Below are 25,102 nucleotides of genomic sequence, written 5' to 3' on the forward strand. Positions count from 1 at the left end.
TTGGAAGTTAAACATAATATAATACTCATGTTATTTAGAAATTTGAAGGTAAATAGCAGAAGAAATAACAAGAAGATGTAAAAGCAATTGCGTTTGGGGAGTGGGACTCGGGAGAAAGAAAAGGTGGAGCAGGGATCACTCTAAGCACTGTAAGTTTTCTCGTTTTATTAGAACCTATACACCATATATATGAGTTAAACTTTAATAATAAGAAGAAGAAATATTTTCTTTAGAGGCAGTTTACAAATTACAAAATAAAGCTGGCCTTATTAAACAAGAATAAGAAGTTGATGGAATTTGGGCACTTGGAGACAGTGCGTGTTAACCATGCTTTCCGCGAGATTGGTGGTGACAGGCACTAGAAAGACATGGCCATGTGTGGTTTGCAGGCAGGGAGGGTTGAGGGAAGGCATCTTAGTTCGGGCAGTGAGACAAGACACAGAAGACAGCAGGAATATGATGGAACGAGTTTCCTGAGGGGATGGGAAGCAATGCTGTCAGGGGCCCACCCTCTGACACAGAAAGGCAGACAGTGTGGGTGAGGGTCCTCACAAGTAAACTCATCAGCTGAGGAAATGACAGCGGAGGGAATTTGCTTTGTATATGAGCGACATTGTGTGGTTATTTATGATCCTAATATTAGAGAAAAATTAATGCAGAAGAGAAAAATCATAAAAATTATGGTTAGCTTTATTCTAAGTAGTGCTAATCGTCATCATTTATGTCTATTGTTGATAATTAAGGCTTAATTACCATGTGGTATAGTAATGACTATGTGTGTAGAGACAAGTTGACTTTTGTAAGTATCTGATGACAAAACTAAGCTTGAATTCTTGGCCTTTAAGTTAGTGATCACTCCTCGCAACTCCCGAAATTAATGGAAACGTTTGTCATAAATCTCACGTATACTCGTTGGTTTGCTTCCATTTTAGCTAAACAATCCTCTTAAAGGAGTTATCTGGTAGCATGTTTGATTAGATTATATTTATTAGGCAATAAGTTTCTTATTTTCTTCCAAATAGTTGCATTTAGTATCAATATATGCTTCAGGAATCTAAGTGGGGAGTCCACGTTCACAGATTGGTCTGTGACTGACACCTTCTTCCTCCAGTAGGATCCCAGAGCACTCAGTTTGACCCCACTACTCCTTCTGCCACCCCTAGTATTTGCAGAAAACTCGTTCTACCCCGTAAAAAGCCAGCTTCCTCCCTCTGGTAGAACTGGGAAGGTCTGTGGAAGGAGCAAGGAGGGGAAGGAGGAGGTTGGGGGAGGGAAAGGGAGACTGGCTCGCATGGTCAGCTCCTCTCCAGGTGAGTAGAAAGCAGAACTCTGCCACTTGCCCTTTGAGACTGTAGAGTGCCAGTGTCCCAGCTTCCAGGAAGGGCATCTGGAGGGATTTCCTTTGCCCCTGCAGAGGAGGTTACAGTGCTCCCCCCTGTTTAGCTTGGTCAAGTGAGGTTACAGCCAAAATGACCCCTGAATATTCCTGCCGAAGCTGTCTTCTGGGAAAAAGCAGAACCATTGCAGTTGACGTGACATTTTGATATGTAGATATTTATTTAAATATTGTATTAATTTCAGCCTAGTGATGTTCTTATTTTGCTTCAGGTTTCCAAATATTTTTGTAGGGCTTTGAAAAGCTTATGAGCTTCGGACTGTGTGTCTCTGGTGCCTAACAGAGGACAGTGTTTGGAGCCACAGAGGCAAGAACTCTTGCAGACTTAGCACTTTTAATACTCTTAAGTAACCTCTTCCCCAGGGGTGTTCGAGTCCATCCCAGGTGACCTCCCTAACTTTAAATCTGGGGGTCAGAGTTTCTTTCCATTACTCCGTCTTAGTAGGTCTCTGGGATCCCTGGACAAAATGATGGACTTTTCCTGGGAAGCATGGATTCCAATTGTTGGAGCAGCCTTAGCTAATCCACTCGAAAGGCCCAGTTATGCCCTTTCCCTGGGTCCAGGGTACCTATTTGTCCTCTAGTCATATCACACCAAAGGTTCTCTCCAGGTGAATTTCCATTTCCATCTGGATAGGGAAGTCTCCGGTGGTGGTGATTGGAAAAAAAAAAACAATAAAAAGAAATTAAATGAAGTACCTTGTTGCACATAGCAGGCAAAAGCTCAGGAAAAGTGGAGACCAGTAGCACACAATTCTGCGTGAGTTTCCAGTTATGGGTTTCCTCTGATCCGTCCATTCTTACTGGATGTGATACTAAAGGGAAAAAAAAAAGTTTTAGGAACATGTATGTTTTAATGCTTGTGTTAAGTATATTCATGGCAGACTCAAAGTTAGAAGGAAGTTTAAGAAAGCACCAAAGATAATGTTGCAAAATTAACAAAAGTTTATAAAACTGTTTCAGGATTTCAAGCAAGCTGCACTGATAAGCAAGACTAGTGTGAGCCTTTGTCAAGCCACTGCCATATGCCATCACAGGTACGGAGTGCAGTTTATGTTCAAGTGAAAGCAAGCGGGACTGTCAAATTGACAATTATCATAGAAGAACAGGAAAAACAGAGGAAAATGCTGTGGAAGTGACAGAGTACAAAAAATGGGGAGAAACAGAAAGAATCCCTGTATAGGAGTGGGGGCACACCCAAGTGTGTCATCAGTACCCTTCTATCGTCTAATAAACTGTTTTAGCCAAGTCAGCTCGTAAACATCTGCATCCCGGCACTGAGGTGTCCATCTGATTCAAGGCCACTGACTGGGAAAGGACCTTGGTAATATACAGAATAAAATCACACATAGCTTGAAATATACACAAATAAAATCAAGTAATTTATTTTGTTCATAAAGTGGAACTAACTTTTAAAAAGTTTCTTTCCTGGAAGAGAGGGTGGTCTCAAAAAATACTTTATTTCCGAGAAAATTTTGTCTTTTAGAAGATATTCTAAAGCTAAAACCATTTAAAACAATGCCAGTAAATATCTACATAGTACACAAAAATCTACAAAGACATATTACTTAAAACATTATTACCTGTTTTTGGGATTACTGTAAAAATAGGTAAGTTGTAGAAGGGGAGAAAGGACAGTTACGTAAGGCTGGGCACTGAAGGTGACCAGTTTAAAAGTTGCTCTGAGATGAGATTAGAGTACGGGAGATTCATTTGGATAACGGTAATGTTTATATTTCTGCATGTACATCTGACATCTAAATATTAATTTCTGGTCATTTTACCTTTAAAAGCGCAGAGATCCAGCATGTGATGGTTTTAATGTGGGATAAAATGTATTTGGTTAAGTGATATTTTACAGCACTAGTTTTCGTGAGAGGAGCAATAGCGGTTAATTGGAGGAGGAAATTAGGACGGGAGACTAGGCTGTGTGAGTATCCAATTTAGACAATAGGACATCGCTTGAATTATTTAGGAAATTGACATTCTTTTTTTCCCTGTTTTAAGGCATAGATAGTACAGCTATATTTCCCTACGAGAGTTAGATTTTTTAATTTTATGAACATAGTAATATAATAACTGGAATTTGTGAAGTTGTCTTTGGGTTTTAAGGCCTAAACTGCCCTCGGACCTTTAATTTTGCACAGACAGCAAAACCTAGTCACACCACTGTCCATTTTAAACCAGCAGCCTGTGTACAATCCATGTCTTTATGTCACCGTCATTCTTAAAAAGAGATGCAATAATGATGACTAATGTGTTTGTTTTGGTGGGTGAGTGCAGACCGAAAATGTCTGAGGTCATTGCATTCTCTTAAAACTGAAAACAGATTCCAGAATTTCTCTCAACCTCGGTCCTGTGTTTAGCAGCTATTAGAGTCAGTAAATTTCTCTGTGTGCCGGTTTCCGGTCTCTTTTATGAAATGTAATCACTGGGTATATATGGCAGAGCCTCCTTAAGCTGATACTGCTTTGCAATTCCAAATAACCAACTTCCATCAGCCGACTGGAATCTCTATTGTCCTTTAATAAAAGTAGAGTTTAAATCTGAATTTAACAGTAAGGAATGTTCAGGGATTGGTTATATGTATTTCAGGAAAATATTTTTGCTTTTCAAGGTAAACTGTAATGTGCTTACACCGCAGCGGCGTGGTCTGTGAGTTTTGAGATTCGCTATTGGCATCTTAGAGTGGAGAAAGTAAAGATTTTCCCATTTGGAAAATTCTTTTAAAAGAAGGAATCTTTAAATTTTAGGACTTTGATCTTTGAACTCATGGGGTTGCAGACTTTTGAAGGATGCCTTTGTGTATCTCTGGTTCTCACTCTTGTGGTTGCTAGGAGACAACATTCCTTAGGCTGAATATCCCGCTTGTTGCCCAGTTTGGTCATTGAGAGTGTTCTGCTAGAGTTAAATTTTAGATCTTTGAGAAAGCCACCTTCAGATTTAAAATATGTCACAGAGGAGAGCCTGATGACTCAGTTACATATACCCCACTTTTTACTTCAGCACGTTTATTTTACTATTCTTACATTTGCATAAAATACTTTTGAATCTTTGACTCTGCAAGCTACATTCTTTAGTTTTGGGAGGTATTTATGATTTATTTGTACAACTCGGTAGAGCACATCTGGTCACGTATGTGGTTAATGTGGAAAATGCGGTGGGCCTTTGTGCCTGTGGCCTCACCTGTGGGCTCAGCACACGATGCGGAGTTAACGGACACTGAAATGAGAACCACACCCTTTCTGTCAGTGATTACGTTATTTTAGATTTATACAAACACATTTTATTTTAGAAAAACTATTTTGATAGACTTTTATATTTGTGGAGTTGATGCTTAACAATTTATCTCTGTGAACATGTATCCAGATACAACACAGATATTCTGCCATGTTTTTCCACTGTCCAAGCACCATGTGATTATTAACAAGAGCCTCAGCCTATAGGATACTTTGTGATACACACGTCTTCATTTTCAGTCATTATCAGCTTTGAAGAGCTTGCAAGGTGGCTTTCAAGGTCCCTTTCCAGATTTAAGGTTTAGTGATTATTCACTTACTCTGAACAGACTAGCTCATTAAACATTAGTGCTGATAACTAGATAGGTATAGAAAAATAGCTTCAATTCATTGCCTCATTTTTTTTCTTTTTAAATTGGTTAGTCTATACAAAGGGTGAGATTATATTTTATAAACTGTATATTGGCATATGTACTCACAAAGGATTTTTAATTTCCCTATGGGCAAGAGGTTTCAGTGTATCTAATGCAATTTGGATGTCAGTATACTAAGAGCATTTCAATGATTTATGGGAAAAATGTGAGAACTGGGACTGCCATGGAAATTTAGGTTTACATGGTCACCATAGGTATGCATCGTAAGTAAATAATTCACTACTCATAGATAGAAATCCTGAGCACAACAAAACATCAAATAAATGCATTTTATACAGAATTACTAGTCTAATTATTATTTCTTTTTATTGAAGTGATGTTGGCTTATGACATTATACAAATTTCAGACATGCATCATTATATTTGGCTTCTGTATGGACTGCGTCCTGTTCACCACCAAAAAGTCTAGTTGCCATCTGTAGCCATACACACATGCCTTTTTACTCCTTTCACCCTTTCCCCACCCTGTCCCCCTCTGGTAACCACAAATCTGTCCTTCTTATCTATGTGTGTGTTTGTTTATCTTCCACGTATGAGTGAAGTCATACAGTAATTGTCTTTCTCTGTCTGACTTATTTTGCTTAGCATAATACCCTCAAGGTCCATCCATGTTGTTGCAGATGGCAAGATTTCATCTTTTTTATGGCTGAGTAGTATTCTACTGTATATATATATAGACCATATCTTCTTTATCCATTCATCCTTTTGTGCGCAGTTAGGTTGCTTCCAAGTCTTGGCTATTGTGTATAATGCTGTGATGAGCATAGGGATGCATATATCTTTTCGAATTAGTGTTTTCATGTTCTTTGGATAAATACCCAGAAGTGGGATAGTTGGATCATATGGTTTTTCTACTTTTAATTTTTTGAGAAATTTCCATACTGTTTTCCATAATGGCTGTGCCAATTTGCATTCCCACCAGCAGGGTATAAGGGTTCCTTTTTCTCCACATCCTCTGCAACACTTGTTATTTCCTGTCTTATTAATTATAGCCATTCTGATGGATGTGAGGTGATATCTCATTGTAATTTTGATTTTCATTTTCCTAACAATTAGTGATGTTGAGTATCTTTTCATGTGCCTGTTGACCATCTGAATATCTTCTTTGGAAAAATGTCTGTTTGTATCCTCTGCCCATGTTTTGATCAGGTTGTTTGTTTTTATGTTGTTAAGTTGTATAAGTTCTTTATATATTTATGTATTTTGGATATTAACCCCTTATCAGATATATGATTTAGAAATATTTTTCCCCAGTTGATGGCTTGTCTTTTTCTTTTGTGGATGACTTCCTTTCCATCTTTTCTATCCAGCTTTTTTTCCAAAAAAGCTGTGCAGAAGCTTTTTAGTTGGACGTAGTCCCATTTGTTTATTTTTTCTTTTGTTTCCCTTGCCTGGGGAGACACGATATTCAAAACAATCCTGCTAAGACTGATGTCGAAGAGTGTACTGCGTATATTTTCCTAAAGGAGTTTTATGGTTTCAGATCTTACATTCAAGTCTTTGATTCATTTTGAGTTAAATTTTTTGTGGATAGTGTAAGATAATGGCCTACTCTTATTCTTTTGCATGTGGCTGTCCAGTTTTCCCAACAAGGGTTATCAAAGAGACTTTCCTTTCTCCATTGTATGTTCTTGGCTCCTTTGCCAAAGGGAAGCTGTCCATAGATGTGTGGGTTTATTTCTGGGGTTTCAATTCTGTTCCATTAATGCATGTGTCCGTTTTTCTGTCAGTCCCATGCTGTTTTGGTTACTGTAACTTTGTAGTGTATTTTGAAATCAGGGAGTGTGATAGCTCCAGCTTTGTTCTTTTTTCCCAGCATTGCTTTGGCCTGTTTAATTATTCTTGATAAGAGTTTGTTGTCTATGTTAGCATTATTTCTGTAATACAGTGAGAAGGCAGCTACAGGCATTGCGACCCAATATTCAGTGAACTTTTACTTCTGAAATGGTGCCAGTTATCAGGAGAGAAGCACAATTGTCTCGTAAACTACTTGAGGGAAGTGAGCTTCTGTTTTCTTAGTGAGAATCCACAGAGAGAACACAGAAGTTACCACCTGGCTCATGTACGTGAATGTTAACCTTCGCCTGTCTGGGACGTTGGAAGCCAAGCTTTCCTGTTGATTCCTGTGTGATGAGAGCACTTGATGCCCCACTTTTGAGCAGTGTTTGCCAAAATATGGAGCAAATATCATGAGTACCTCAATTATTTTTCATGGTGTGCACAAGCATTAAAAAATATATATATATTTTAAACTTATGAATTATTTCTGGAGTTTTCCATTTAATATTTTTGGACTGCTAATGACCACAGGTAACTGAAACCATGGAAAATGAAACCTCAGATAAGGGGGGACTACTGTACTTGCTGACTGTGTGACCTTTCCTTCCTTCCTGGAAAATGTCCTGTTTGGTTGGGCCACTTGTCATTCCTTCCTACTGATTTGCATGGCCTCTTCCCAAAGCTGGGAACTTAGTCATTCTCCCTTATGTGGTGCTTCCTCACTTGTCCTTTGCGTTTGGTTTTGTTTGTGGTGTAACTCCTTTTTTAAACCTACAGGATTTCTTACTTTTGCTTTAAGTCAAATTAATCATGAACTCCAGAAGGCATAAAGGAAAATATTGATACATTTGACTCTGTAAAAATCAAGGCCTTCTCCCCCCATAAACGCATGTTTTCTTCTGATACTTTTATGGTTTTATTTTTTACGTTAAAATTTTGCGGGGCCGGCCCAGTGGCATAGTGGTTAAGTTCACTCACTTGGCTTTATCGGCCTGGGGTTTGGAGGTTTGGATCCCGGGCATAGACCTGCATACCACTCATCAAGCCTTGCTGTGGCAGTGTCCCACATACAAAATTGAGGAAGATTGGCACAAATGTTAGCTCAGCAACAATCTTCCTCAAGCAAAAAAGAGGAGGATTGGTAACAGATGTTAGCTCAGGGCCAATCTTCCTCACCAAAAAAAAAAAAAAAATTTTTTTGGATCCATCCGGAATTTGTAAAGAGTAAGGTGAGAATCCAACTTTATTTCTTTGTGAATGCCAGTTGTCAGTTGTTCCATGATCGTTAGTTAATCCTTCCTCTCTTTCACTTGACAGCATTAAAAAACACTAAGTTACATTGTGAGAAACTTAATTGCTTTTCAGTTTCAAACTGAATTCCTTCACAAACCTTCTGAATACATCAAGGAGAAAGCCTTAGCTAAGAGCTAGTCTTAAACATCTTTCCAACACGGTGATAGATGGGGCAGCCCTCAGGTTCAGTGTTCTGCAGACTACAGTATCCAGCTCCAAAATTTATTTATTTTTGTGACTGCCTTCTATTTATGGCATGAGGCACTGATTTTTATTTATGGTATTGAAATTAAGTTGTCTCTTAAAACAGATTTAGTTAAATAAAACAGTGATTTGACTTAAAGAAAAATGTTCAGTAAATGATACTGTAGGTGGAGCCACTGCTACGAAGGAGGGGCTGAAGTTTGGGAAACGTGTTTCAAGAGATACTGCTGGGTAACAGCCAGGAAGTGATAGTTTCTACAACAGTTATCTTGGGTTCCATGTGTTTTGTAAAAGAAAAATTGGCGAAGAAGTGATGCATCTTGTTAGATTTTGAAATCTTCTGGAGAAGGAATGAAAGGAATGGAAGGAAGATAATCATCTTTACTGGGTGCAGGTCCCTGTGCTACGTGTCTTTCAGATGCTCGCATTGGGTCCCCGTGACAGCCTAGAAAGCTCAGTATTAACTTGCATGTTCAGGCTTAGGTCTGACTCCGAGCCTTCCTCCCGCCTCTCTGCTGAGATGCCAGCGCTCGTGCGCCAGCTGCAGGTGTCGTTAAAGGGAGGAAGGTGCCGTAGAGACGACCGTGCGGAAAAGCACGGCGTTTGGAGGAGGGTTTACCGGAGTTTGAATCCCAGACATTTACTCTGTGCAACCTTAGCATGCTCTTTACTATATTCTTTACTAGGTGCAGACTTTTCTGAGCCATTTTCTTTTAATCTATAAAATGTAGAAAATTACAGCTAGCTTAGAGTCGTTGGAAGGATTCAGTGGAACAGCATATTTACGTAGCACTTAGCACAGTACCTGGCAAGTTTCTCGATGTTAGCTCCTGCATTCTGTTTTTTAAAAAATGTCTCGACTTTCTCCATGTTAATGGAGATTAACTATAATTGTTAAATAAGCATGTGAGATGGAAATGCAACTCTCTGCCCATGGACGAATGTTTGATCTCTTCAACAGCCCTCACCCCACCACAAGAGAGTCATTAGGGGAGAGGCAGAGTTATCATTTAGTCGCATGTATTCACAAGTTAATAAATAAAATGCATCTTACTTCTTTTTCTCCCTCCTCTCCACAAAGAAAGGGCCTGCTTTCACAGAAATCTGAAGTAAGGACTTCCATGTAAGGAAAATTTGGCTCCTTTCATTGCATAGGGCAATATTAAGTACACATCAATAAATTTATTTTAGTCTGATTTAAGTAGTGTATTTTGTCAATAAGAGCACATGTTTTTCTACATTGGCCACTGATAGCTGTAAAAAACTGGTTCAGGATTGCCATTCAGACTTTTGTAATTCTGAAAAAAGAACTCCAGACTATCATCCCAGCATATTCTGCTATAAAAACGGCTCTTACCCTCCTCTCCCCTTTTACTAAAATCTTCAGAGACCCTATCAGACTTCCTTACGTCACATGAACTTACATACTTCCTTCCTATGATGGACAAGAAAAAGGAAAGGTTTTCTATTAGGGTCAATGCAAATCTTTATGAAAAAGTTATCTACAGGAAAGCACTTAGAAAACTCACCCGAAAGCATCGATATTCTCATTTATTTTCAGGAATAAAGAATTTGAAGAAGCTGTCGATTTCTTCACTTGGGCTCTTAAAATTAATCCACATTTTCTGGATGCTTACGTTGGACGGGGAAATTCTTACATGGAGTATGGCCGTGATGAAGCCACCAAACAAGCACAGAAGGACTTCCTGAAAGTGTTGCATTTCAATCCAGCGTACACAAAAGCCAGAATTAGTTTAGGCTATAACTTGCAGGTAATATTATATAGTTTGATTTTGGGCCGTGAAAGCACCTTTTGGACAAGAGAGAGAATGGATTTGGCCCTCACTGGCGATGGGGGTAGTGTTATCCCTTTGGTTATGAACACTTGACCTTTCCCCTGCTGTGAGTATCCAGAGCAGCAGCGGGAAGCAGGGGTCTCATTCCTGGGTACAGGAGCCTCCCTGGGGAGCAGGCCTGGGGCCCTGCTGTGTAGTGAGATGAGGATCTTGGAACCTGTTTCCTTAATGCCTGAACCCCTCCTTCCTTCCCCCTGACACTTACAGACAGCTGTTGAATTTGCCTGATGAGTTTCACATACAAGAATCTGGCTAACCTTTGTTTCACTAGCTTCACCTGCGCTCCCTAGGTTTTGTCCTGTCGAATTAGTGAAAAGCTAGAGAGAATAAACAATGTATGAAAGTTTTGAAGTGGACTCCAGCCATGCGATGGGTCAGACAAGCACTGTATGGGGACTTCTGAATTCAGCTCATCTTCCCAAAAGGCAGTGAATTAGAACACACTGGGAGGGCAGGAGACCAACCAGCATTTGTCCTCCCAGCAAGATGCAAGCGTGGCCCTCTCTGCAGGGCCAAGTCAGTCTCTGAGTGATTTCTGGGACACTCTGACGGGACCCATGCACCCACCAACCTATTCACACTAATTTACACTAATAAAAGATGTAGTGACATTTTTGGAATAAAGTGCTTAAAGTACTATATTCATGAAAAGGAACTGAGTAATCTTAAATCTTCTTTTAATACCCAAAATGTTAAACAATGGGCAAAAAGTATGTTTGAATTTTTGTAACTTGCAGAAATTCCTGTTAATAATTTGCCATTAAAGTTGATTTTTATTTTTTTTCATTTAAAAATAAGTGAGTTTGGCTGATCTGAGACTAATAACATTGGAGGTGATTTTTGGGATTGGTGGTTGCAGTGAGGTATGCCCAAGAACTTATTAATAAGGGAAATAAGATTGCCTTCTGAGAGTTAAACATAAAATTATTAGCCATTATTGGAACGCCGTAGAAATTTGCAAAGTCAATTTAAAGAGACAGGATGATGACTCCCAAAGCAGCCAGGGCTTGCAATCCAATAAAATGCATTAACTTCAGCATTCATTGCGTTCCGAAGGCGCACTGAATGCCTAATATAGGACAGGAACCGCCCCAGGCCTGGGGATACAGCAGTGAATGGAATGTACTTGGTTCATTTGGTGGAGAGATGAACGTCAAGCAACCATGTGAATAATTATTTAACTGCTCGTGATAAGTGCAACAAAGGAAAAGGATGGGTTTTAGGATAACGTGTAACAAGGGAACCTAGCTTTGTTTAAGGGGTAAGAGAAGGCTTTTTGAGAAATTAACGTTCCAATTGAGGTTTGAAAGACTAGTCGTTGGTCAGAGGCAGGAGTTGGGGCTAGGACACAGAGTTCCAGACAGAGGGAACAGCCCACCAGAAACTCTTCTGAGAAAGAGACAGAGGGCCCAAGTGGATGGAGCGCTATGCACAGGGGGAGAGTGATGTGGGATAAGGCTAGAGAATTGAACGATGACTAGAGGTGAAGGCCTTGCAGACCAGTTAAAAATGTGAGTATCATTCACGAGAGCAGTGACATCGGATTTGTGTTTTTATGAAGATCTCACCAGGTAGATAGCAACCTGAAGGAGGATCGAAAAGCACAGCAGTATGAGGAAGGGTGGAATCAGGAAGGGAAAGCCTGGAAAAGCTGAGTTAGAGGGCCCATCCAAGCCCTGTTCAGGGGAAGGAGTGACGATTTGTTCAACAAATACGTACAGATTCCCCCACCATGTGTCTAGCACTCGGGATCTAGAAGTGAGCCAAACAGACGTTGTCAGGAAGAGAAGACAGAAATCTTATTGTGAGGTTGTTTGCTGTTTAATAGTGTAACAACCTAATCTCAATTTGCCTGGTTCCTTGTTTATCAAACGAATTCGTGATCACAATGTTGAGTTCCAGGTAATTTACCCTGAGGGAAAAGATTTGCTGGCTAAAGAACTGTGTCTAGTTATCTTATTAGTTACATTGCTTATTAGTTTTTGCAAAAGTCACTGGGCTCAGCTTGGTTTATGTGAGTCAGCTTCTGAGATTCTGACAGGTTGAGATTTTGAGCCCACGAGAGTAAAGGACGGACCCTGGACCGGGCTGAGTTTATCAACGTGCTGCCGTCCTGTGACGAGGTATTTGGTCACCAACTGGTCTTCTCTAGGAAACACTCTGACATCGTTCGATGAACAGTCTCCCTCTTCTGACCTTTTGTCTGGTTTTCTGGTTGGTGCTAAGGTTGGTATAAATGGATGCCTGGTAGATTTACATGCATTTTCCATGGAGTATGTATAGTGATCCTAAAATTCCAGACGCTTGTATAATTTATCAAAATAGATATAACACCATTTGTTTATTCATCTATTGATTGAACACATATTTGTTTTATTATGTATTCATTATGTGTAATTGGAGATTCAATGCCAAGCAAGTAAATACAATCCTTGCCTGTGCGTGTGGAGCTCAATGTACGTTTTGTGATGATTGTCAGAAGCACTGGTGTTTCACATGGTGGCTGTGAGTTTATGTTGTCCAAGATTGGTATAAGAGATGACTCTGACAATTAGATTTCTTTTAATTAATTAAAATTCAGCTTAAATTATTCAGAGGTCAATTGAATGTACTTCACAGAACTGCCTACTTCCTTGTTTAGCGTATCTTAGATATAGCACTATATATCTTTAGTAAAGGTTTTATTTGATTAAGTTAGAATTATAGACACTTGTCATGTTACGGACTATTTGCTGCTTCATGTAAATGGAAAATTATTTTAGGCCCAAGAAAAATTCCAGAAAGCTTGGAACCACTTTACCGTTGCCATAGAAGTTGATCCAAAGAGCCACCTGGCCTATGAAGGGAGAGCTGTGGTCTGTCTTCAGATGGGCGACAATTCTGCTGCAATTCAGGATATTAATGCTGCCATAAAGGTAAACATCCACTTAGATTCTAGTGTCGTTAGCATAAATTAACACCATCAATAGCTTACTTCAAGTGAGATGTTCTCTGATACTTTTTTCAAGTGACTTGTAGAGAATATAATACTTCTATTTTTTTTTTTCCAGGAGGTTCCTGGAGTAGAGTTATGGCTTGCCAATTTTATAACCTAAATGTATTTAAAGTTCAAAAAACAAATTCCTGATAAATGTTGATTCCTCTCACTAAATGCCATTTGTAGTTTCATGGGACATCAATATTATTTTGTAATAAAAAAAGAATGCAATACATAATATTCTGTGTTTGAAGGAACTGAAAAAAGAATAAAGTATATCCCAAGATTATTTTGTAGTGAAATGGCAAATAAAAATCTTAGGGTTTGTTTACAGTGATAGAAAATCTTCCTTTTTTTTTTTTCCCTAGATTTTGGGTTTTGTTTCTGTAGATTTGCGTAGATATTGTAATCTTTGAGACAAGAAAAAGGAAAGAACTGAAAGATAACTGCTATTACATAGGACAGATAAACATGTTAGTTACTTAATTTCTCCTCCAGCTTAACAGAGCTAAACAGTAAAGCTTTTCTCTCTGTGTCTGTGCGTTGGAAAGGAGCTGAGTAAAGCACTAAGCCTGTTTGTTTTATTGCAACCAACTCAACAAAGTGTTGACACTAAACCAACTTCATATCAAGTCCTTTCTCAAAATATTTGTTCTAATGGGGTTTCACCTGCACTATAAAATTACTAGTTTCCCACAAGTAGATTTCATAACGTTCATTTTTGCAGACATGAAATCGGAGATAAATACTATTCCCAGATGCTAAATACTCCTACTATTATACTGCAGATCAATACAACGGCAGAATTCTTAACAAACCGTGGTGTGATTCATCAGTTTATGGGTCAACAACAGAACGCAATGAAAGACTATCAAGCGGCAATTTCTCTAAACCCTGAGTACTCGCTGGCTTACTTTAACGCGGGAAATATCTACTTTCATCACAGGCAGTTTTCCCAGGTAATGTGAGTTTCCCTTAAGAGTTTCTTTTTGACACTAAATGCTTTCTTTGTCATATATAGTTTCAAAATGCAATCCTTACATCTCAGGCTAATCATTCATTAGCTCTTCTTTTTATTTAATTAAATTAATTAATTAATTTATTTTTGTGAGGAAGATTGGCCCTGAGCTAACGTCTATGCCAATCTTCCTTTATTTTGTGTATGGGATGTGGCCACAGCATGGCTTGATGAGCCGTGTGTATCACAGCACCCGGGACCCGAACCTGCAAACCCTGGGCTGCTGAAGCTGAGTGCACGAACTTAACCATGACACCACTGGGCCAGCCCCTAGTTCTTCTTTTTTTTTCCAAAAAAAATGTTCCTTTCATAAAAATGTTTATAGTTATTTATTAAATGTTATACCTCTTTGGATTTATTCTCCTCATTATCACCAACCATTCAACACTTGTCCAGGTAACGTTGTTTGGGACATCCCCAAAGTCAGCAATTGCCTTCTTATCCATCTTCGCCAGCCCCCGCCTGGAATCCTCTGCTCTTTGCCGCCATTTAGCCAAATCTCAGACTTCCTTCAGGACCCTCTTTCATGATGTGATTATCTAACTCGTCTCAGTTTCTCCCTTTTCTAAATTTCAGTCCTGTGAGCACTTGTTTGGGACTAAGGAGATACGGATGTTCTGGTTTTGTGACTTCTTAATCTCTCTGGACCTCAATTCATAATGTCTGAAATAAAAGTAGGGGGTTATTAGATTTTTTAAGAAATATTTTGAATTTATTTTATTTGAACTGTAACATGTAATACATTTACAGAATTCAAACTTTAAGTTGAATTTTCATTTTTTAATCTATGGTCACTCTTTCGTTCTTTTTCTTCAATTTAGCTTTTCTTTGGTCTATCTTTTTGAGTACAAAGCTTAATTCATTTATTTCTCCCTTTCATGTCTGGTGATAAGTTGTTGAAGTCATGCATTTTCCCAAGTGGTGCTGTTAGCAATATCCCACATATTTTGGTCTGTAATGATTTTATTTTTGTTTGCTATCCCAAAATGTTGCACCTGAAATTTTATTTCCCTTTGACTAAAGAATAAAAAGTGTTAGGGTATTTAAAATGTCCAGATGTAAGGGCTTTTATATTTTCTAATTTGGGGAGTTATTGAATTTTAATGTGATCTAATACATGGCAACTTTTTTTTTAATATTCTAGGGGCCTTTCCAAAGAAGTGTTTCTAGTATCAGGCTGTAGAGCTAAAAGTATATGTCTAAAATATACCTTATTATTATTTCTTTTTTTGGTGAGGAAGGCTGGCCCTGAGCTAACATCTGTTGCCAATCTTCCTCTTTTTCCTCGAGGAAGATTGTCCCTGAGCTAACATCTGTGCCAGTCTTCCTCTACTTTATATGTGGGATGCTGCCACAGCCTGGCTTGATGAGCAGTATGTAGGTCCACACCTGGGATCTGAACCCATGAACCCCAAGCCACTGAAGTGGCACTCATGAACTTACCCTCTATGCCACCAGGCCACCCCTTAATTATGTTTTTAATTAGCCTATATCCATACTTTTTATCCACTTGGTTTATTTTGGTCTGGGAAAGCTTTATTCTAGTATCCCAGAATTAGTGTGGCCCTATATTGTTTTCTTTACATCTCTTGTAATTTCTGCTTTATGAAAATTGCTGCTACATTATTTCATATATAGATATTCATACATATTGCATACGCAGTGTGAACTGTAGCCTTCAGCCTTACGAATGCCCTTCTCGGTTTCTTTCAGCGTTCTTTGGCAGAGGTCCTGCTTTATCTGAGAAGTCCTCTGCTTTCACAGGTTTGCTCGTGCTGATCTTCCCTTGCTCTTCCTTTTATTTTCGTGTTGAGAATCCTTTGTTTTAGGTCTTCTTTTTATATGGCATAGAGTTGGGTTTTGCTTTAGATGCTGATTTAAGAACATTCACCTTTTAATAGCTGAGTTAAGCCCATTTACATTTTGGCATGATCAATATGTTTGGTCTCAGTTCTGTTGTTTTATGTCATATTTCCTGTTTATATGTATTTAAAATATTTTATCCTGTGGTCTATTTTATTTAATTTTTTTCACAGTTTTTCTGATATTTAGGAAAGTTTAGAGTTTTGCTCTAGTGATTACCTTTATAAAAATAACTATACCCTTAGTTCCTTATTTCTTTAATTTCTTTACTATGAACAACGGTAAAGTTACCTTTTAATCTCTTCCTCCATTGCTCCTCCCTCTCATCTCTTACGCAATTTTAGTTAATAGAATTCTCTTTTAAAAAAATGTTTATATTTCTATTCTTAAATATGCTTGAGCTTACTGTGTCCGCTTACTTCCTACTGTCTCTCTTCTCCCATTTTGTTGTGAGTTTCATGATTCCTACACTGCCAGAGGATTGAATATTTGCCTACTATTTTGTTAGTCTTATTTCGCATTTTTGTCTTAGTTCTCCAGTTAAGTATATTCAATCCTCATCACCAGGCTTTTTGCCAGTTTCCCTCCCAGCCAATCACTTCTTGGTTGTCTGAAATTAGTCCCCTAGTAGAGTCCAGAGAAAGGGCTCATGAGAACAATGGTCTGTGAATGTTTTCATGTTCATAGCAGTTTGCCTGTGTCCTTTACATCTTGTAACAGCATGGCTGGGTTTAAAATCCTTGCCTCACTTTTTCTTTCCTGGAGTGTCTTGTAGGTATTTTTTCACTATTTTCTGCTGTTGTATGTAGGGGTCAAAAAGCCTCATCAAACCTGATTTTTTTTTCCTTTATCAGTGACTTCTTTTTGTCAAGATAACCACAGATTTTTTTTTTTAAACAAAAAGTTTTGCTAAGGTATGCCTTAGAGTTGACCATTTGGGATCAAAGTTATGAAGTACACAGTGTACATTTGCAATATGTAGATTTCAGAAAATTTTTGTTGAATTCAGTGTAAAAATTCTTTTCTGTTTCATTGTTTTGATTTTCTTCATTGGGAATAAATACCAATTACTATATATATTGGATGTCCTTTGAGTTCTGTATACCAAATATTTTTTCTCAAATGCTTTTATCTCTTGATTTCTGTTTCATTTTCTTTGCCTTTTCCTCAAGTCTCTTCTAAATCTTTACTGTGTTTTCTGAGATATCTTTTATCCCCTCATGGACTTTATAATTCAGGTTTCTTTTTTTTTTTTTTTTCAGTTCTATCTATTTCCATGTCGTATCTTCCTGGCCATCTCTTTTCTGAGATCCTTTAATTCTGACTTATTGTTTTCTTAAATGCAATTGCTTCCCCAACATTTTTTTTCCTAGCTCATTTTGAAATGTTATGTAATAATTTTTAATCTACATTGTGGCAATAGTTTTTCCTGGGGGAATTTTTATAATCTTTCTAGAAATTAAGCTGTTATTTTTCATCCTTGTTTTTACAATGAAAGCAGGCAAATTACTTTTCTTTTACTCACGTCTGTATGAGATAAATTTTTTGCTGGACAGATAGCAGAGAGTCCTGCGGGAACGGGGAGGACATGCCGTGGTAGCCTTCCAAGTTGGGCTCCCTCTGTTGCTGTAGCAAAGGACTTTACAGTGTATCTCCTCCAGCTTAGCCTGCTTCGGGAAGGCCTCTCCCACAGCCTCTGTCTTTCTCAGAACTTTTCACAGCCCTTGCCTCCAAGACAACGTACTCATTTTACAAAGTTGTTTCTGTCGCTTGTGTTTTCTGAGACCTGTCCCCTCTGTATTCTTCTCTATCACCCAATGATGTCACCACACCCCTTAATAAAATGATCTTTGGGGCACCTTTATGTGCCAAGAGGCTATGTTTCTTGTCCATATTTTGCTGGAAAAGTTCCACAAACCTTTCCTGATTCGTCTTAGCTCATCCTTCTTTCAATCTCTACATGTTTGTGATATCCCTGCCAAGTGCTAGGCAGTACCAAAGACCCTGAGGATACAGAGCTGAACGAGATAAGGAAGGCTCCTTTTCTGATGTGAGTCACATTTTATTGGAGGAAGAAATAGGAAATGAACAAGAAAATAGTAGTAGTGATAAACGTCTAATACAGTCTCATGGAAGCACGATTATCTCAGGATTAGCATCTGTGTGGGACCATGTGAGATCACCTGAGGGATGGTACAGGTGGAGAGAAGGGGTTTAAGGAGTGAGCCCAGAGGTAAGGCTGATGTTCAGAAGTGAAGCAGAGAGGAGGCCCCAGAACGTAGACTGAGAAGGGAGCATACAGCCTGGATGATGGGAAGGAAAGCAGGAGAGAATGGTTTCACCTCCAAAATAAGGGCTCTAAGGGGGGAAAAGTGTCCTGTGTCAAATGCTGCTGAGAAGGCGAGGAAGAGGAGTGGGGAGGAGGTCGTTGATGACTCTGGCAGGAACATCGTTGGAGTAGCAGTGGAGGCAGAGCTTTGAAGGGAAAGGGTTGTGGAGAAAATGTGAGGCAAAGAATTGGACTGTTCAAATGTTTCAAGAAATTCTTCAGGGGCGGGCCTGTGGCCGAGTGGTTAAATTTGCATGCTCCACTTCAGTGGCCCAGGGTTTTGCTGGTTCGGATCCTGGGCAAGGACATGGCTCCGCTCATCAGGCCATGCTGAGACGGCGTCCCACATAGCACAACCAGAGGGACCTAGAATATGCAACTATGTACTGGGGAGGTTTGGGGAGAAGAAAAGAAAAAAGAGGAAGATTGGCAACAGCTGTTAGCTCAGGGCCAATCTTTAAAAAAAACAAAAAACAAAAAACAAATTCTTCTGTGAAGAGAATTAGTGAAATGGGAGTAATAGCCAGAGTGAGGTAAGAAGTTCTTATTTTTTATTTTTTTAAATATGAGGAATATTGATTCATACTCCTGTGTTAATGAAAGGATCTAGAAGAAAGAGAGAAATTGTTGGTGTAGGAGAGAGTGGCAGGGATAATTAGGATCAAGATCTCTGAGAGTTTGATGAGGTTGAAGTGTGGAAGTTGCAGGGGTGGCCTCTGCAGGGAGCAGGACACTCTGTCCATTATGTCACGAGGGAAGGCAGAGAGTTGGGGCACAATCGTATGGAGATTGGTAGATTTTGATGGTGGGCTTTGCTATGGACATATTTTCTCCATGGCAAACAAGTATCAGTTATCAGTTAAGAGTGAGCGTGGGCAGTTGAAAAGGGGGACAGGGTGGCTAGGAGTTTTGAAGAGAAAAGAGAAAATGTGAAATAATGTTTTTAGAGAGTGGTAGGGTGAACACACTAGGGAAGGGTCGTAGGATTACCAGACAGCATTAAGTTCTCATTTTAGGTTTGTGGGTAGGAATTTAAAGTGAGATCTTGACTCTATGCTGCTTTGTGCATAATTCTTTCCCTACCGGTTGAGTACTGCCTTGGGTCGCTCTACAACTGTTTCTCTGTGTCGATCTCTTATCTCCTCACTCCAATGAGACTGTAAGCTCTTTAGGGCCAGGAGTTATGCTCTTCCTTCTTCTCCCTACATTTCCTTACTCAGAACACCCAACTATACCCATGGCTTACTCCATGTCAGCCTGCACCTTTCTTCTGAGCTCGTAACTCATGTATACCACCAGTCACTAAAATTGGATATTTTATAAGTGCATTAGAGCCCAAACTGAGTTGATCTTTATAACCTCTACCCCTAGTCCAGCTCTTCTTGGTATAAACCCTTCCCCAATTCAAGATGTCATCTTCCATAAAGTCACCTGAGTAAAAAATCAGTGTCAGCTATAACTTTCTCTTCATCACCCTCCTTCATCTAATCCGTCATCTCATCTTATCAGTTTTGCTTCTTCATTTTTTCTCAAATATGTCCGCTCTATTCTGTTTCTACTGCTGTTGCCTTGGCTTGGCTTTTTTCTTCCCAAAGTTAGATCATAACCCTAACAGCTTGCTGACCCCTGTGATGAGCCTGGTTGACTTCAGTGGTGAAGCTAGATGGCGGGACAGAGAGTTATCAAAGGTTTGATTCTGTTAGGCGTGAAGGAGATTGTCGTAGCTCAGATCTCAGTGAACAGCTGGGAGGTTACTATTTTCCCAGGCTGACAATTGGGTCTATTGCCTTCAACTTCATCAAGCTCAGAGCACTCTCTGGCTAGGTCCTAGCAAGGTTTCTCCACATCACAGAGTTAGTTAATGAGATTAAGACAAATGCAATGCCCAGGGCAATTTTCTGTTTCCATGAATGTCTGAGATCCTCATGAGGGGGAGACCCTCGCCTTCTAAACTTGTCTTTAATAACTCTGTGGGCATCGTGTGCAAAACTTTTTGGTTAGATCCAAAGGTAGTTTGATCTTTAATTTTTTTTTTTTTAGTATGGGTCTATTTCCTCCAAACTGGGGACACATAAGCTGGGCAAATATTTTACCTAAAAAGTGTCCACTCCTCTGTCTTGATATCCTGGATGTGTAGGATTCACAGAGCACCCTTCCTCCAGAGACAAGCAGACTTCGAGAACAGTCATTCAGCTGTGTGAGGGTGCTCTAGGGTCCCTCAGCAGATCCCGTAATCTCTAGAGGGTGAAAACATGTATGTGTTCTGGCTTCTTATAGCGTTAGTTAGTGACTTAATGATTTTTAACCACCTTTGGACGGGCTACGTGCATGCATCTTGAACTACAGGTGACTTTTAAAAAATAACTGGATCTGCTTTCTAATTAAGTATGGATATGAGAGTATTAGATCAAGTGTTAAAAAATCAGGGCCCTCCATTGTGGCAGGGGTCTCTGGCCTCTAGTCGCGTCACCATTAATACTCCTATACTGCAAGGAACCCCGTTACATTTGTAGGCGTTCATCTTCTAAGTCACGTACTTTGGAAGCTATGATAGACAGTTAATGTTCAGAGTTAAGCACATTATTGTGTTTCACTGAGTGCTCTTCTCTTAGCTGAAGCAGGCATTTGCTCCTACCTGATTGAAGTCATGCTTCTCTGATGTAGAATAGCGTGGCCTTTATTGATCGATCATTTATTGGCGAATTAAAATGAAGCCTAAATTACTTTTTGAAGAAAGCCTTGGCCCTGCTTTGAGTTACTCCCTTGCCTCATTTCTGACGATTGTGAGTCCAGCCTTCTGTTCAGGAGTAAATTCTCTTTGAGCTCTTCACAGAAGGATGTCAATTCTGCTGCCGCCTTAACAGATCCTTAAACTGCACTTATCTGCAGCATAGAGTAGTTCTATCAGGGGAGAGATGGGTTATACAATCTCGATCTAATTGCCTCTCAAAAGGCAGAGGCAGCAAAGTTCATGGAGTGTTAACTGGGGGCTATGTTGTGTCTTCATCTGTAGACACTGAGAAAGAATGACTTATCAATAATAATTGATTGAGTCCTACTGTATTCTGGATATCGTTCTCAGTACTTTACATATTACCTCACTTGTCCTCAAAGCAACACTGGAAGTAGAGTTCTATTTGTTACCTCCATTCTACAGATGAGAAAACTGAGGCAAAAGGAGCTTTAGTTACTCACCTAAAGACAGATATTAAGTGGTAGAGCCAGGATTTGAACCCGGAAATCTGGCTTCTTGGTCTGGGCTCCTGGCCACCATGCTATCTGTGTTTCATTTCACCCATGACGGAAGTGAATTGAAGGCAAATCCCTGGGAAACATAGAGAAAAGTAGTTCAGTGGAGGAGACCGAGAGAAAATGATCAGAGAGGTTGGAGAAAAGCCAGGGAGACACCCTGTCCCAAGAACAGAGAGAGTTTTAAAAAGGAAGGAGAGATCAAGAGTGTCCATGCCACAGAGACGTCATGAAAGAAAAGAACTAGGAAATGTCCACGGGGCTTGATGACATCTGCAGACTTAACAAGAGCAGAACTCACAGAACAGGGGGAGGCAGGTGGAAGCAACACTGTGGTGTGTTGGAAAAAACCGAGTGGGAGGGACTTGGAGAGAACAAGCCATATTATTAAAAATGACCTTTCCTTTAAGGTAAGTTTTAAAGTAGGAGCCAAATTTTCATCCATCGTGGAGTTAGAGGAGAGATTGCTGCCTTGAGTAGTAGATGTCGAATCAGCATCTGCTGCTGTTTGTGGTGAAGGGTCAGTTTTTTAAAAAAAATTTCCGATAAGTTGTTGATTAATACATTGCTAAAACAATAAAAATGAGTTACTAGAAGTATGTTCATGTGCTGCCATGTCACAGCCACGTCAAAATGCTGTAGAAGTTACTGATAGTTCACTCTCAGTTTCTGTACTTACCTCTGGGCTGACCTGTAAGCAAATGATTCTCCAACCAAGACCCCAGTACTGGTCTACAGACCACACTTTGAAGGGTCCCTTCCAGCTCAGTGATGAGTAACGAATAATCTAGAGTCTTTGGTCTTCTTGACAAGCTATTTTTTTTCTCTCTCTTCCTTCTTCATAACTTTTCATAGTGTAACTGAGTTTTTATCCCTTTTCGGTATTGTTTAGAACCTTATTTTTAAAATTTATTTCTCTTGCTAGCACTTAGATACTCTGCTTTTACATGAAAAAAATTTAATTTTCTAGCATATTTTATCTTCTTGTTGGGACCTTTTCTAATCCATAATCTACCTTTTTCTGGTGCAGTGCGGGATGTGGGATTGGAGGGGCGGGGAGTGGAGCGTGTCACCGCAGCAGGGAGGAGCGCCCTATCACTCACAGTATCTAGATTTGCTGACACACGGTGATAACGAAAAGCAGACCAACTCTTGGCAAGTTTTAATATCATATTTTGTGTTCCTTGTCGTCATTTGCCGGGATGACATGCTTCCGCCGCCCCCTTGGTACCTCGCTGGCCTTAATTTTAAATTAAGAGTAAAAGTACTTCAAATTGCTATACAGCTGCCAATTAAAATACATTCAAATTATCTTATCTTCACATTTACAGGCCAGTGACTACTTCTCAAAGGCTTTAAAATTTGATCCAGAAAATGAATATGCTACCATGAATCGAGCTATTGCAAATACAATATTAAAGAAATACAAAGAAGCAGAAGAAGATTTTGCAAATGTAGTTAAAAACTGCCCCTCTTGGGCTGCAGTATATTTTAACAGAGCACACTTGCACTGTTGCTTAAAGCAGTACGAGCTGGCTGAGGGAGACCTAACTGAAGGTGTGTGCTTTTTGTAATTGTTTGGGTAGGAATACAGTGCTTGAGGGGCTTATTTTAGATAACAAAAGATGAAAATGATCAGGTCTATTGGTCTGGATAAACTTACATAGGAATTAATGTTTTTATAGATCATATCTTTAATGTAATCAATATAAATTCCTTTATGCCATAACTTAAAGCATGGGTGAGCTGAGATATAAAAAATTATTGGGGAAACCATCCACAAGCAATGCCAGCCTTTCAAAGAAAGACGTTGTGTTGTGTTTCCCCAACTTAGTTTTCTGAGATTCGATGTATTTAATTTGACTAAATAATTATGCACATTTGAAGAAAGATGTTTTCAAATAAGTGATACTAAAGTTCTTACGAAATTTTATTTTTTAAAAAATGAGACTATTTTCCAGTGCCAGCATAAAACATGTCTTGAAATGTTTTTCTTTTACAGCCCTGTCTTTGAAGCCTAACGATGCTCTGGTGTATAATCTTAGAGCAGAAGTTCGTGGCAAAATCGGGCTGATCGAGGACGCTATGGCTGACTATACCCGAGCGCTCGATCTGCAAGAATATGGCTCAGTGATATGATTGCATAGACTGGCTTCTGGCGTGGTTCACACAGCTCTTCTTCCAGAAATCGAGACTCATTTGTTGTTTAAAAGATGACACTATCTTCATTGTCGTATTCATTATATTTTGTTATCTGTGTAACCCTTTAATACATTTTAACAATACATTTATGTTCTATATAAATTATAAAACTTTCAGATCATTTTCTGCATATTTGGAATAACTAAAAAATGAATTTCTTCATAAGCTGCAGAATTTAAGTGAGTATTTCTTAAGGAATATCAACACTTTAAACATTTTCTTTAAAGTAAAATAACTCCTTTTGAAATACTACTGCATGGTTGTAGAAGATGTGGCATCGACCTTTTCATCAATACCTACTCATAACATATTTAACAGTCTCCAGATTAAAAACAATAAATATGGAGCCCATGGCTATAGAAAGATCGAAGTCAAGTACATTTCCTCTCTCTTCCTCTAAACAATGTCTCTACAGGCCTGTATTCTTCCATCAGATAAACGTGCCTCTTTCACGTGGTGCCTCCCTTCCAGGACAGCATCCAGGAACATTTCGAGCATCCCGTTTCCTTGAGATAGTTCCCTCCGCCGCTTCAATGCAAATTTCATAAACATATATAAAAAATCTGTACACACTTAAAATTAGTGCTTCGTAGAAGTTAGCAAGTAAAAATAAAACAGCTAAAAATTCTTCACAGAATGTCTCTGATGGATCCTTAGGTGAACAGCAAAACTCCGTTCCTTTATCTCACTGAGAACAATGAGGTTTCACACAATTTGCTCCACTCGGTTTATTTTCCTTCTTTCTTTCCATCTTCCTGTCCATCTCCAGCTCCTCAGAGACCTCTTTACACCACGATCGGACATTTTGGAAAGAAGACCTCTGTCCACTCAGCTTCTTTGTTTTTAGTTTGCTTCACCAGATTTTCGCAATAGGAAGTTGATTGTAATTTGTAGGCTGCTATGGGGATGCTTCACGTTCTTTCAGCATAATTTTCTTGACATGCTATGTGGGTCCACGTGAGGACTGGGTCCTCCCTAGTGAGTTATTTCAGCTGGGAGTCAGCCACATTTAATAAGCCACTTCAGATGCTCTTGCCTTCACTTGTCTGCAGACCATTTAGTCCCAGCTCCAGCCGCTGATGAGATTCAGACTAACCTCATGCACCCACAGACAGCCCCTTGCCTCCTGCCACAGCTGCACGTCACCTGCCCGCCACCCTGGGGCGTCTCTGTTAATGCTGAGGTGCCGGGGGCTGTGGGATTCCCTCAGTGCACCCGCTACCCATGCACCGCAGATATGCAGGACCTAAGTCCCAGTCCAGT

General features: G+C 39.4%; 1 protein-coding gene across 1 annotated transcript in view; it reads left to right on the top strand.

Moving 5' to 3' along the window:
• Window positions 1–24,202, top strand: part of TTC6 (tetratricopeptide repeat domain 6) — a 189,720-nt gene extending 165,518 nt beyond the window's left edge. The window contains exons 27-32 of the mRNA XM_070629311.1: window positions 2,360–2,433; window positions 9,907–10,117; window positions 12,964–13,116; window positions 13,967–14,137; window positions 22,969–23,194; window positions 23,640–24,202. Coding sequence (XP_070485412.1) covers window positions 2,360–2,433; window positions 9,907–10,117; window positions 12,964–13,116; window positions 13,967–14,137; window positions 22,969–23,194; window positions 23,640–23,776 — 972 coding nt within the window. The 3' untranslated portion in view covers window positions 23,777–24,202. The remainder of the gene's footprint in view (window positions 1–2,359; window positions 2,434–9,906; window positions 10,118–12,963; window positions 13,117–13,966; window positions 14,138–22,968; window positions 23,195–23,639) is intronic.
• The last annotated feature ends 900 nt before the right edge of the window (window positions 24,203–25,102 follow it).

The sequence above is a fragment of the Equus przewalskii genome, chromosome 1, assembly GCF_037783145.1.
Source record: "Equus przewalskii isolate Varuska chromosome 1, EquPr2, whole genome shotgun sequence".
Taxonomy (NCBI): Eukaryota; Metazoa; Chordata; class Mammalia; order Perissodactyla; family Equidae; genus Equus; species Equus przewalskii.